The following is a 13,387-nucleotide window of genomic DNA, read 5'->3' as shown; positions in this document are numbered from 1 at the left end:
GAGAACGCGCGGCCGAGAAAAAAGAAATTCTCATGAATTTCAAATTTGCGACTGACTCGTCGACGAACTGCGGGATCATACGAATAATTGATGCGTGCGCCGCGAATCTAATTGAATCCAAGGATTTGTAGAAGCACGATTCGATTTTTAAGTTCACTGATGAAATTGCCACCGCGACTTTCTTATCTTAGGATATATTGCAGCGTGGCCACGTTCGACCCATTTACAAATCCCATGAGTTTTCCTTGTTATAACACAAAATTCCGCGAGTGAATCAGAGAAATTTCTCGGTTTGAAATTACAATTCATTCATCTTTCATTGAATCAAGTATTGATAAATTAACACGTGGTCAATAGCATCATCCGAATTCCCGGAATTTGCAAAATTTTTGGTAAAATTTATCAAATTCCCTGAGCTTTCCCTAATTTTTTTCTTACGATCTTCAGAATGAATTTTGTTACAGCACATTTTTTTATCATAGCCACGATCACAGAGATAATTTGGCCTGGACTCGACACTAAACAATGCTATCAAATCAATGGTTAGCCCACACCCACAGGACACGTGGCCCAGGTCATCAAAAATGTTCATAGAATTGCAGCTTATAACTAATAGTTTCACTAATAATCCAGATGTAGGTTATTTAGGTCGACCTATATTATCTAGGTCTAGGTCATTGGTTTGGATTTAGGTCACAGACGGTATCGTTTAGGTTACAGATAAACTCCCTTCTTACTCATAAACCGCATCTCTCTCTCAGATATCTCTAAATATAGAATAGAAATGTTCACTGATTTATCGAGTAACACGTTGGAATTCACATCGGTATATCTCTCGAAAATTGACTTCATTTTAAATTGGATGCTTTCACATCGGCTTAAAAACTCTAATTGCCTGAATAAATGTAAACCGGCTAATGGCTTATAAAACAAATGATAGATGAGAAAGTGACAGCCAGGGAGGAGAAAAGAGAGAGAGGGAGACGGAGGGAAGGAGGGGGAGGGGAGAGGAGAAGTGGAAAAGGAGATGGAGGAAGGGCAGAGAGATGGAGAAGAGGGAGAGAAGGTAGGAAAGGAGGAAGAGCAGATGAGGGAAAGGAGGAAGAAAAGGGAGAGGAAGAAGAGAATAGAGGAAAAGGGAGGAGAGAGGAGGAAAGGAGGAAAGAAGCGAGAAGGGAGAGAAGAGAGAGGAGATCTGGAAAGAAGGAGAGAGAGTAACAGGATAAAGGGAAGTCTATAGCGAGTATGCATTACTGATCTAAACCCTGACATTTATATAAGAAAGCGGAGAAGCAGCTACACGCGTGTCTGGCTCAACGATCGAGCTACTGGGCGAGGGGCACAACACAATCTGATTAACTTCGTGTAGTCGGTCTTATAATTACTGCTGTTCACTGAAAACACCCAGTATTCCTAGTTAAATAAACCAGAACGTCTAGACGGACAATCCGGTAATGTCAAACCAGCGAGCACGATATGAGTATGACTTATACTCGATTGGCTCAACTCTAAAGCTATTTGATTAGTATATTTTGGCCGAAGGACAATTCCAATCAGTAGAGGTGTCGGCATATCTGTAACCGGCAAGCGGCGGTAGTCGGTTCAAGTCTTTATCTTCTCTTGTCCCCAGGAATACATTAAATATATCAAAAACAATTTCTTATCCACCTTCCGTTAGCTGAGACTTGATAACAACAAACTTCAGACATTTCCGAGTTGATTTGAATATCTGTAACTGGTATGTGCCACTAGAATGTGCCATGTTTAGCTGCGAAGCAGAATTGAAACGGGAAAAAATCTAAGGCAAGTAACATATTGCACAGCAGAGTTCATATTATCGGTTCAATTCGTGGTTCAAATAGGTAAACCTTTCTCTACCCATCCAGATTGCTGTAATGCAATAGCTGTGATATGGCTGCCTTGGACGCCATGCTAGACTATTATTTTCAATAGGGGTGGACGCATTACCTGCTCCAATTATCATATAAAGTTCCCTAGGAATCCATCAAGAATTGTAGAGTTGTAAATTGGTCATCAACGAAAAACAGTTCATTCTCGACGATGACTTTGACAAACTCTCCATTGAGGTTAGAAATGGCTGAGAATGATAAGCTTGAGACATTCCTGAAAACCAGAACCTAATAAACTCAAGGAGGTAATACTCACATCCTACTCCAGTTGCATAGATATTCTGAGTGAGGAAACCGCCGCACGTTTCGTCCGTTGAACCGGGACATTTACGGTTACAAGATCCTTCGTCTAGTTTACCGTGTCGTCCAAATGAATCGCCGCACCAACATTCTTTAACATACTGAACTCCCGCGTACTGGTAGCCTGGAAAATAATGACAATTTATCAGATTTACTTTACGGATTGTGTTGAAAATGCTTGTAGAATTGATAGTTTTGGGCCTGATTAGATTCACATGCAAGCCACTCAATAAACACTAAACGGAGCCAGGACGAAGCTGAAGCGAGTCACTTCGGAAAGCAGTTACACTTCGCACGCAATAATTTGACCCCCGCTAGAATTTGGCTCAGGCCTCGTCCGACGCCCATTTGGCAACCGTAAACCCTAAACGCTCGCGCCATTGCGGCTATACTCAGCACCAAAACCGGACGACAAATCTCGAAGAAAATTTGAGACGGCAACCTCAGGATTATGAGGAGTGTTTACGCGAAGAATTCGAGCTCAAACGAATCATGAACGGGGAATTAATTAATAGGAGTGGCATTTATCGGTGAGATACTGACAGAGAGTTCGCGTTCTATTCATGAAAACATGAGTGACGACAGCGATGAAACTAATCTCAATTACAACACTTTATAAAACTACGGAAACATATTAAAAAACAGTTCAAATGCTTCTCTGGAAAGAGAGAAAGAGAAAGAGAGAGAGAGAGAGAGAGAGGGAGAGGGAGAGGGAGAGGGAGAGGGAGAGGGAGAGGGAGAGGGAGAGGGAGAGGGAGAGGGAGAGGGAGAGGGAGAGGCAGAGGGAGAGAGAGAGAGAGAGAGAGAGAGAGAGAGAGAGAGAGAGAGAGAGAGAGAGGGGATGGGTTTAAACGAATCAGTCCGACAGATTCCTATGAATTCCTATGAAGTCATCTCACGTACCGGAATGAGAGCAGCACTTAACGTTTAGTGCATTTGAAAAAATTACTTTCAGGGATCAAGGTTTAACACGGGGGTGCCCACTGTTTGACTCGCTATTATCCGGGCTATACCCTGACGCGCATATTGCGGACCAAAAATGCTCGCGTAATCGCCGCTTTCAACATTTGAACATTCGATAATAATAAATCAATTGGACCCGGATTTTTCGACGGAGAAATTTGTTTCAAATTTGAAAATTCTAATCGAATCACAATTTATACGGTAGGTGGAAATAGACGAATGAAGTTCACGTGTGATATTTCCGACGGCAGACGCGTCTCGCCGAGACTCGTTCATTCTTTACGATGACGCGAATCATTTTAATATCGATCATTACCAGTCAGATTTCGGCGTACGATTAGTTACGAAACGACACGCGGCATTTCGTAACAAATCACCGATCGCGTCAACGTGCGTTCCCCCTTCTTTTTTTCGGGTAGAAATTATTACTGGAAATATTGACAGTTTGAGGAATTGCGAACGCTCGATTGATGAAGTTTTTCTCTCAGACGAATTACACGATCACTTTCTCGAAATTGAATTTGTTCGCATCTTTAAAAAGAGGCAGATAATTTACAATTTACGCTGCCTTCCATTTGTTTTATTTGACATTTAAACTTTTTTATTCATAAACTTAGCTAGGTTTATGTTTTCCACTTCTGTATAGGTCAGTTAAAACTAATGAAGTAATTCTAACTCTTAAACTTAACCAAAAAACTAGTTCCAGATCCGTAAAAAGCTGTATATATACATCAGTAACTGATACGCAGACTTTGTTTGACCATGAAGACAGGAACGAACGTTTGACTAGTTTGACCCTGATAGATAATGATTTCTTTGAAAATAGCCATACAGTGATAACATGGAGAACCAGCGTTGACATCACCTACGGCTAATCTCTCATCATCATGCATTATCATTGCATCTAGATCATATGACCATATATCTGTGATTACACAGTGACCATTTGGCCCGGGTCAAATTGGTCGCGATCTGACCCGAGTCAAATTTGGGCCATGCCACATCAGATAATTCGGATACGGTAAAAAAGTATGGCACCCGTGCGAACGGTTGCCTAAAAACACTTGTGTGATCCAGTAGCAATGATACGAGGCACAGTTACACAAAAGGCACTGCTGACTGAGGTTCCTGAATCTAATGAGGGTGTTGAAAGTCAATCAGTAAATGGCCTTTCAGTTACTGAATTTCGATGTTGAACTGATTTTCAGTAAATTTCCACTCAGTACTGTGACGATGAGCTCGGTACTGAATTCATCGAGCCTAACTATTTCAGGTATGCGCAGACAATCAGTGCCGATTAGCTGGTATAAGTGTAAATACGTACGACGAGAGTGGGTCGTGTCTCTCGTCCCGTCTCAACTACGCATTCAATACTTCCATTTCGCGGGTGACTTCTTCAACAATTCTCCCGCTGTCGTCATGTATAATCGATTTATCACCGTGAATCTGATAATCAGTGTATGATAATTACTGAAGAGGGAATTATTACAAGTGAGAAGGAAAGAGAGAAAGAGAAGAGAGGAGAAAGAGGAGAGAGAGGAGACGGAAAGTGAAGGAAAGGAAAAACTGAGAAATAGGAGATAGGGAGAGAGGAGAAATAGGAGATATAGGGGAAGAGAGGAACAGGGATGAAGGATATGAGATAGAGGGAAGAGAGGGAGAGGGAGAGGGGAGGGAGAAGGGAAGAGATGGAGAGGGAGAAGGGAGGAGAGGGAGAGACTGATGCTATCGTGTGCTGCCAGTGGTGATAAATACCGTGACTGAGATGAAAAAAAAATTACATCGCAATAATTAATCCTCTTAATTCATCGACATTCTCTATTCCTGCTCCAGTCCTCGAACCAATAAAAAACTAATCAACGAAATTTCATCATTGTACGCAAAATATATGAGGAGGTAGCTTTCTTATTAGTAACAGATAATAGAATCTGTTTATCAATGATTGGAATGATGAGCCAACTGTGGAAAGTGAGGATTTCACTTGTGGCAAGTTACTCTTTTCACATTTTGGGGAAAAATTCATGGAGTTTAGCTCGACTCATTTCCAGTTAAACCTTAATCCTAAAATAGAGTTCTAAAAAACTGCAAATGAACTTCGCTCTATTCAAGAGTCAAACGGGACACAGCTGGGGACTGACATTTAAGACTTTTATCATGTCTATACATCGACTATAGATGATGAGGCAAATACATGATAAAGTCTTTTGGTCCGCTCTAAATCGCGATGTACTAAAATTAGAACGTTAGCGTGAACACGCACGAGTTTTAAGCCAACGATAAGCGATGGTCTAGTCAGTTCGGCAAATGGTGAAAATCAATCAAATCGGCTGTTCGTCCGGTAGAATAAAAAGACGACGGTCTAATGACTGATATTCGTATCGCGGCAATCAACGTCACGAGAGCTCTCTCTATCCTCCCCGAGTGTGACGCCCGAATCCCGACGATCGGCTAACTAGGTTTCTAACGTATTCGATCATTACGCGAGAAACGCTGATTTGCAACGCGAAGTCGATAATGATAGCGGTAACCGCGACGGACCTGAATAAAGATCATCGCGTTATATCCGCGATCCGGGCTACAGCTGTAGATACATCAAACCGCGAAGACGATTCAATCGGGCGAAAGAACGCAGCGAAAGACGTTTCGTGTTATTTTTTCCTCGGAGAGACGTTTCGTCGGCGGTGACCGTTTATCAAGAATGCGCTCGCGACGCTGACACTAATTACCGTTAGATTATAGTGACCAACGATGTAGAAACGTAGTCGCATATATCTGTGAAATTATAGACCTGTCAAACTATAGACAGTGATATCTGATACTAGTTTTAGATAACGTTTAATTGTATGAGAGAAATTGGTCCCCCTAATTAATCAGTAATCAAGGGGGGGAAGTCCCTCGGTTACACCTTACATATTTCGATGAATTCGAATTAATCAGTAATCAAGGGGGGGGGGGGGTAAGTCCCTTAGTTACACCTTACATATTTCGATGAATTCGAATTAATCAGTAATCAAGGGGGGGGGGGGGTAAGTCCCTTAGTTACACCTTACATATTTCTATGAATTCGAATTAATCAGTAATCAAGGGGGGGGGGGGGTAAGTCCCTTAGTTACACCTTACATATTTCTATGAATTCGAATTAATCAGTAATCAAGGGGGAGGGGGGGGGGTAAGTCCCTTAGTTACACCTTACATATTTCTATGAATTCGAATTAATCAGTAATCAAGGGGGAGGGGGGGGGGGGTAAGTCCCTTAGTTACACCTTACATATTTCTATGAATTCGAATTAATCAGTAATCAAGGGGGAGGGGGGGGGGGTAAGTCCCTTAGTTACACCTTACATATTTCTATGAATTCGCATTAATCAGTAATCAAGGGGGGGGGGGGGGGGTAAGTCCCTTAGTTACACCTTACATATTTCGATGAATTCGAATTAATCAGTAATCAAGGGGGGGGGGGGGGGGTAAGTCCCTTAGTTACACCATACATATTTCGATGAATTCGAATTAATCAGTAATCAAGGGGGAGGGGGGGGTAAGTCCCTTAGTTACACCTTACATATTTCGATGAATTCGAATTAATCAGTAATCAAGGGGGGGGGGGGGGGGTAAGTCCCTTAGTTACACCTTACATATTTCTATGAATTTGAATTAATCAGTAATCAAGGGGGGGGGGGTAAGTCCCTTAGTTACACCTTACATATTTCGATGAATTCGAATTAATCAGTAATCAAGGGGGGGGGGGTAAGTCCCTTAGTTACACCTTACATATTTCGATGAATTCGAATTAATCAGTAATCAAGGGGGGGGGGTAAGTCCCTTAGTTACACCTTACATATTTCTATGAATTTGAATTAATCAGTAATCAAGGGGGGGGGGGTAAGTCCCTTAGTTACACCTTACATATTTCTATGAATTCGAATTAATCAGTAATCAAAGCGGGTAAGACCCTCGATGATGCCTTTCGTATTGCTGTTAATAAAAAATCATCAAATCAGTATTTCTCGCAATGAAATGAGTAATTGTCTCGGCTGCTGCTGCTGCTGCTGTTGTTCTTTGTTGTGTAACCGATGACAAATTAAAGATGACTATAAAAAGATATCACGTAGCGACCAATTTTCAGCGGCTAGTCTTTGATATCCAACAAGGACTCACCGAGACTCACCGATACAGATTGGCTAAATCAAAGAATCCCAATCCGGCTGTTGGTGACAAATTGACGAAGGCAGCAAAATCAGCGCACGCAGTAATATAGTTTGATACCTTACTCCTTATGTACATCATAATGTGATAGGTGGAAAATGTAGGAAAGAGTAGGATATGGAAAAGGACAACATAGGATTGGATAGGAATGGATAGTATAGGATACCATCTGGGAAAGGATAGGGTTGGACAGGATAGGATTGGACGGATTAGGATAGGACAGGATAGGAAAGGATAACACAGGATAGGAAAGGGAGGAAAGGATAGAATAGGACAGACAGGATAGGACAGACGGGCCATTATCAATATCTCCCGAAATGCAAAATTTTCAAAACTTCACTCACTACAGGCCTCGTAGAGTAGAGAGAATCCCACAATTATAACGAAAAAGTCCGAAAATGAAACTTCGAGACAGTAGTTTATTTCAACGTTTCGACTATATCCTAATAGCCATCTTCAGGAATAATGAGATACTACAGAAATTATGAGATATATATATATATACAATCCAGAGACAAAGAGACTAATTCAAGTAATCAGAGATGATACAAACCCTGCTTGAACGTCGATACGAACGAGATGAAATATACTACGAGATTAAGAATGAAATTGTCTCTGGTTGTGATTATTGATCTCACTCGGATCGACACCGAATGAGATCCTAATTGTTGATACAATCTATACATCGAACCGCCCCCGTTCACGTCGTTACGTCTTAAAGCGAAGCCTTAATTATATTACGACAAGCATTGATTACCGATTGGCATTTGTTTGCGAAGGTTAAACCGATCTATCAGGCCTCGCGCACAAAATCGAACCATCAATAATAAATCAGCAGAATCATTGCTGAAAAGCCATTTCTATCTTTAATGGACAATGTGCAAGTAGAAGATATATTACGACTGAATATGCAAATTTCGCAGGCAATCAGGCAGTCTACCCCGGGAGCCCTCTTCAGTCTCGTAATACCTCGATCATTTTAAGACATGTCTATTCATAAAATGGAGTCTCTTTTCTCTGATACAAATGAGTTAAAGAAGACTTTTTAGCAATCCTTCAAAACAGTGTAAAATGGATATGAAACGATGGTTTATTCAGACAGCACAGTTTCACTGGTCGTATTATGACAAATTTGAGTTGTGCGTTCAAAAGATTGAGAGAAATATCCACAAAAATTGATCCCGGACAAAAATGAATAGACTCAAGTCTCTAATCACGACTTGCAAGATCATTCTACATGAAAATTATCTGCAACCAAAATTTCAAACATTTTCATAAAATTTTCACTTTTTTTTCACTATCTTCGACACAAATCTCGACTTAAAAAAGTATTTTTCACATTTTTCGAATCAATCTAATCCCAATGCAATCACATGATTTCATAAAGAATGCGAACACGTTCTCTCCACTCAACACTTACCTAGTCTATAGCAGGTATAAATGCATTTTTCTGGCGAATTGTCGGTTTCAAAAACGACGTTGTAAGCCGACAGATCTCTGTTCGATTTGACATCTTTGAAACATCCGAGAAATTGACCTTCATTTTCATCTGCAAATAAAACAAAACAGAGAGAGAGAATACATTAATACGATATCACGAAAAGTCCAAGCTATGAGTCTACGTTCAACTGCTACTTATTGACAGGGTTGACCTAGAAATATATAGAGTATAGACTTTGGTAATGCAGAAAGATTGAAACCGAATTTTGATGTGCGCTCTAGATGAGAAAATCTGCAGGATGAACTCCTCAAAGATGTTACTACATATTCCTCTAACTTAGACGCCTCGATGCAGACGACCAATCTAAACTACTACTTGCATGCATCTAATTCATTAGCCCAAAACTGTTGGCACATTTATAGATCGAGCCGGGCTCAAGGCATCGAATATTTGATTTCATACACACCTTCTCCGAGTAAATATTAGATATCAACGTTAATTTTCTCTTTCAATAACATTTTATGTACAAATCTTTTACATCTATATTTTGGTCCGAATTTTGGATTAATCTTAAACTCGTTTTGACGAGGTGGTCCCTAGCGTAGCCTATTAAAGCGGTCAGGAGGAAGGTCTCGCCTTGCTGCTTATCCTTTATGAAGATCAGTCGCCTTTTTTTCGCGATATGATCATAAATCAAAACAACAGCGACGCCGTCGTCGGCGTTTGGTTTTGTTCCACCTATCCCTAAAGCAAATACGGACTTATCTTTCGCCGTGGCTGCGGAGCAATGAACGAACCATTAATAATACGACGAGCTGTACGCCGCCACGGCAGACAGCCCACAGTTTGTTGACCAGAGCGTGCTGGGTTCCTCAGAGGCGTGCGTACAGTGGCAATGTCAGTGTAAGTTAATAAACCCAAACAAATTCTCAAGATAAGGGCAGACGGACACGGAACATGAACGAACGAATCGATAACTGCCCATAAACGCGATTGCCTAATATTGGCAGATAATCCATCAAAATTGACAAGATGAAAAATGCCGGGAGTCTTTGGCTAAAAAAAACATGTGTAACAGGGATGTGTACTACATGAATGGGAAGAGAACAAACCAGCCGAATGTCGGAAGAAATTCCTCACGTGAAGGAAGGAAAGTGGTTACAGCCGAACTATGTTACACGGACACAGTTTCACGAAGTTGAACCCCTGAATCATTATCAGATTCACTGAATCCGGTTGAGAAATTTCATTTAACGTAGTACGCTCAGGTTACCGGTAAACTGCCGAAAACGAACCCTGAAGACCTCAGATTTTTCCTGTGAATCGACACTTTTATACCGAAGAAACAAATCATAATGAGATCGATGTAGGACACGACGCGATGTTGAAATCAAACACGATCGCTCATCTGAAGAAATCGATATTAAAATCAAACTCGGATCAATTCAAATCACCGAAGGGGAGAGAGTAGGGAGAGAGAGAAAGAGAGCCGGAGAGAGAGAGTCTTATCAGAGAACACTGATGAATCTTTCATAGAACATCTCTTTAACTGATCTGATCAATCGTGATTTCACGCAACTGAACAACAGTCGGGACCTGCATGAAACTGTATACATCTTAACTACTTCTATGCACGCAGAGAGGAAGAGCGGGCAAGAGGAGAGGGAGGGAGAGGAAGAGGAGAGAGAGGATGAGGAGAGGGAGAGAGAGGGTAAGAGAGAGTACTGGGTGTCTAATTAACAAACTCAAGGTGTTAAAATCTATCAGGCTTATCAAATACACGTACTTAATTGAAAATCTTGAATTGGGCTCCATTCCAGATCGAAAAATAGGAAATCAATTGCTTCCACAATCTAGGTATCTTGAAATCTGAACCCAATCTAGCTACCGTTAACTCTGAACCAAGTCTAGCTAAACTATCTTTAACCGTAGACTCAGTGTAGATATTTTCCGACTCTAAATCCAGTCTAGCTACGTCTTCAATTTATGGGCCAGGATTGTTGATCGTTGACAGGACACCTAATTTCTTCATTCATACACACGCAGCCCATCGGTACGCGCAGTCTAAACTCGACATATTCGTGACATGCCTATCGTGAAGCCCGGATGCAATTACTAACGACATCGAATTATGACGCAATGGGACCTGATTGAAGATGTACGAGTGATCGGGCATAAAACATCTTATTGACAAACTATCGTCGCGAGCAATCAAGCGAAAAACTAATTCTAGCCCCATCTATAACACACATACACATACACACAGACACATGCGCTAGACAATGACGTATCGGATCGAGTCCCGTTTTAAAGAAAAATCCACGACGCTGATGATGATGATGATGATGATGATGATGAGGATGATGTCCTCGTAGTCATCATCGCTTGAAACTGAATTAATAAGAGAAATTTGCATTGGAAAAGTAACGGATTAAAACAATTTGTCTTGATTCGCACGTCTTGAAACCATGTTTGTTTAATGATGTATGCGGAGGTTTTTACGAGCGATATTTCATTATCAACGACTGCTTTAGATTTTCACTTTTTTATAGAACTCAAAGTCGAACGCTTTACTTGTACTTCTTATCTCTTATCTATTTAGAATGTCCCTTACAAATCTGCTGGCAACTTAACAACCAGCTACCAGAACCCTGCATCCCTTCAGGTCCCTGTACAACTTCACGATGATATTGACTTCATTGGGCTGATTTTTGAACTGGTGATTTTGTAATCGAGGTGTGTTTGTAAGAACCCCCCTCTCACCTGCACCCCGCCCCCCGCCCCCACTCAATGCGTTGTTGAAGCTGTAATTAGCCAGTGTTATTGATTTCACATTCACCGATTGCTCTTTGCCTAAGTTTGTTCAATCAGGAAATAAGACACTTGTCGGGGGGGGGGGGGGGGGGGGTATACATCAACGTGTGGCGACCTGACACGCATTAAGGTCACATTTTAGATTAACGCAGTCAACTACAGAGCTACCAACTCGAGCGTGGATTGTAGCGAGGAATCTGTGACAGTCTTATCAGTGCTTATCATTTTTGGAATGAACGGTAAAAGTCCTAAGCGCTTACTTTTTGAACCGAAGGTCTGATGTATATACCATCCGCTATAGTTATAGGATACAGTAAGGGCTCATTCCATTGGTAAAAACTGATTATTCTTTTCTGAGAGTTTGTAACGTTGCTCGATAGAAATTTCACGTCTTCAGATGGAAACACAATTGTTGTTGATACTTTCTGTAACTGATTTGATGATAACTTCTAATTGTAAAAATAAACTGCTGTTGCGTCGTGGGTTGTTCTTCGTTTTCTAATTAATCTACTTAACGAAATTCCCATCATCATCGCAATCAGAAATTAATTGCTATCGATAGAAGCTACAGCGTTCTCATCGCCGCCGGTAACAGTCAATATGAAATTGAGGTAATTCCCTCAGTCTTATGAAAACTGCTGCTGGTAGTGTTTTTTTTTTCATTACTGTTGTCGCTACAAAGAATTAATTAGCCCGAATTGAACCTTCAGGATCCAGTTCCACAGCGGTGAGTTCGACAAGTTTAACTCTGAGTTAAAGTCTGTTCATTTTCAATGAGTCAAATCTGAACTCTTCTCTCTCATTCTCTTCTGAACTAATCTTAATAAAATGCCTAATATCTGGTGCTGGAAGTTAATTTTCAATTAGAAATGTCTCAAGTGGAAATTGGAAGAATGGTGGTGAAGTACTGATTGTTTTTAGGGGATACAAGGTCCGGACAGCAGATTGATACCTCCATATACATCAATGCTGAATTCATTCCGATTTATGTCAATGCTAAATTCATTCTTCTGGCCCAGCTGATTTATTGAGTTTTATCATACAGCTACATTGCCCAAGTCAAGGCCTTTAGGGCAAAAGGAATTTCTAGTAGACGGAACTGAAGTAGGAACTTAAGTGCGCCTATAGTGCAGTAGATACGTACTGTAACTGTTTACTGTAAGAGATAATGAGCATAAACATGAAATATTTACCATAATTGATAAGAATACTCTTTAGTGATGATGGGAACGAACCCTACTAACACACATGTATATATATATATATATATACATATATATATTTATATATATATATATATATATCTATCTATATATATATATATATATATATATATATATATATATATATATATATATATATATATATATATATATATATATATATATATATATATATATATACCGTATATTATATATCTAATGAGAGATGGAGGATTGTAATTTGTACAATTTGCAACTCTGAACTCCGTTGTAAGATTAATCACAATCGAGAATAGCTTTTTGACACTACACATCTACACAGGTCCAACATAGTCACTTACTGATAAATTTCCCTATGAACTGATATCTTTTGAAGATTTATGTTTTCGATGTGATGCTGAGAGAACTAAACGAGTACAAGAAATTTCAAGCTGATTCTTCAATGATCAGTGATGGAAAAGTTTTTACGTAGCTGAAAAATTGGCATGAACTGATTTCAACCCGCGCTTAAATTCATTCATTCATTAGATTCATTTCAAATTAAATTCAATTGC

At 40.2% G+C, this 13,387-nt stretch overlaps 1 protein-coding gene across 1 annotated transcript in view; it reads right to left on the bottom strand.

The window, feature by feature from the left end:
• The window catches only part of LOC141903612 (xylosyltransferase oxt-like), a 31,499-nt gene that overhangs the window by 11,315 nt on the left and 6,797 nt on the right, over positions 1-13,387 (bottom strand). Inside the window, exons 3-4 of the mRNA XM_074791812.1 lie at positions 8,797-8,925; positions 2,167-2,334 (exon numbers count right to left, since the gene is read on the bottom strand). Of these exons, the coding sequence (XP_074647913.1) occupies positions 2,167-2,334; positions 8,797-8,925 (297 nt within the window). The remainder of the gene's footprint in view (positions 1-2,166; positions 2,335-8,796; positions 8,926-13,387) is intronic.

The sequence above is a fragment of the Tubulanus polymorphus genome, chromosome 4, assembly GCF_964204645.1.
Source record: "Tubulanus polymorphus chromosome 4, tnTubPoly1.2, whole genome shotgun sequence".
In the NCBI taxonomy this organism is placed as follows: domain Eukaryota; kingdom Metazoa; phylum Nemertea; class Palaeonemertea; order Tubulaniformes; family Tubulanidae; genus Tubulanus; species Tubulanus polymorphus.
The sequence above is the reverse complement of the archived record's forward strand: the minus strand, read 5'-3'. Positions and strand labels throughout refer to the sequence as shown.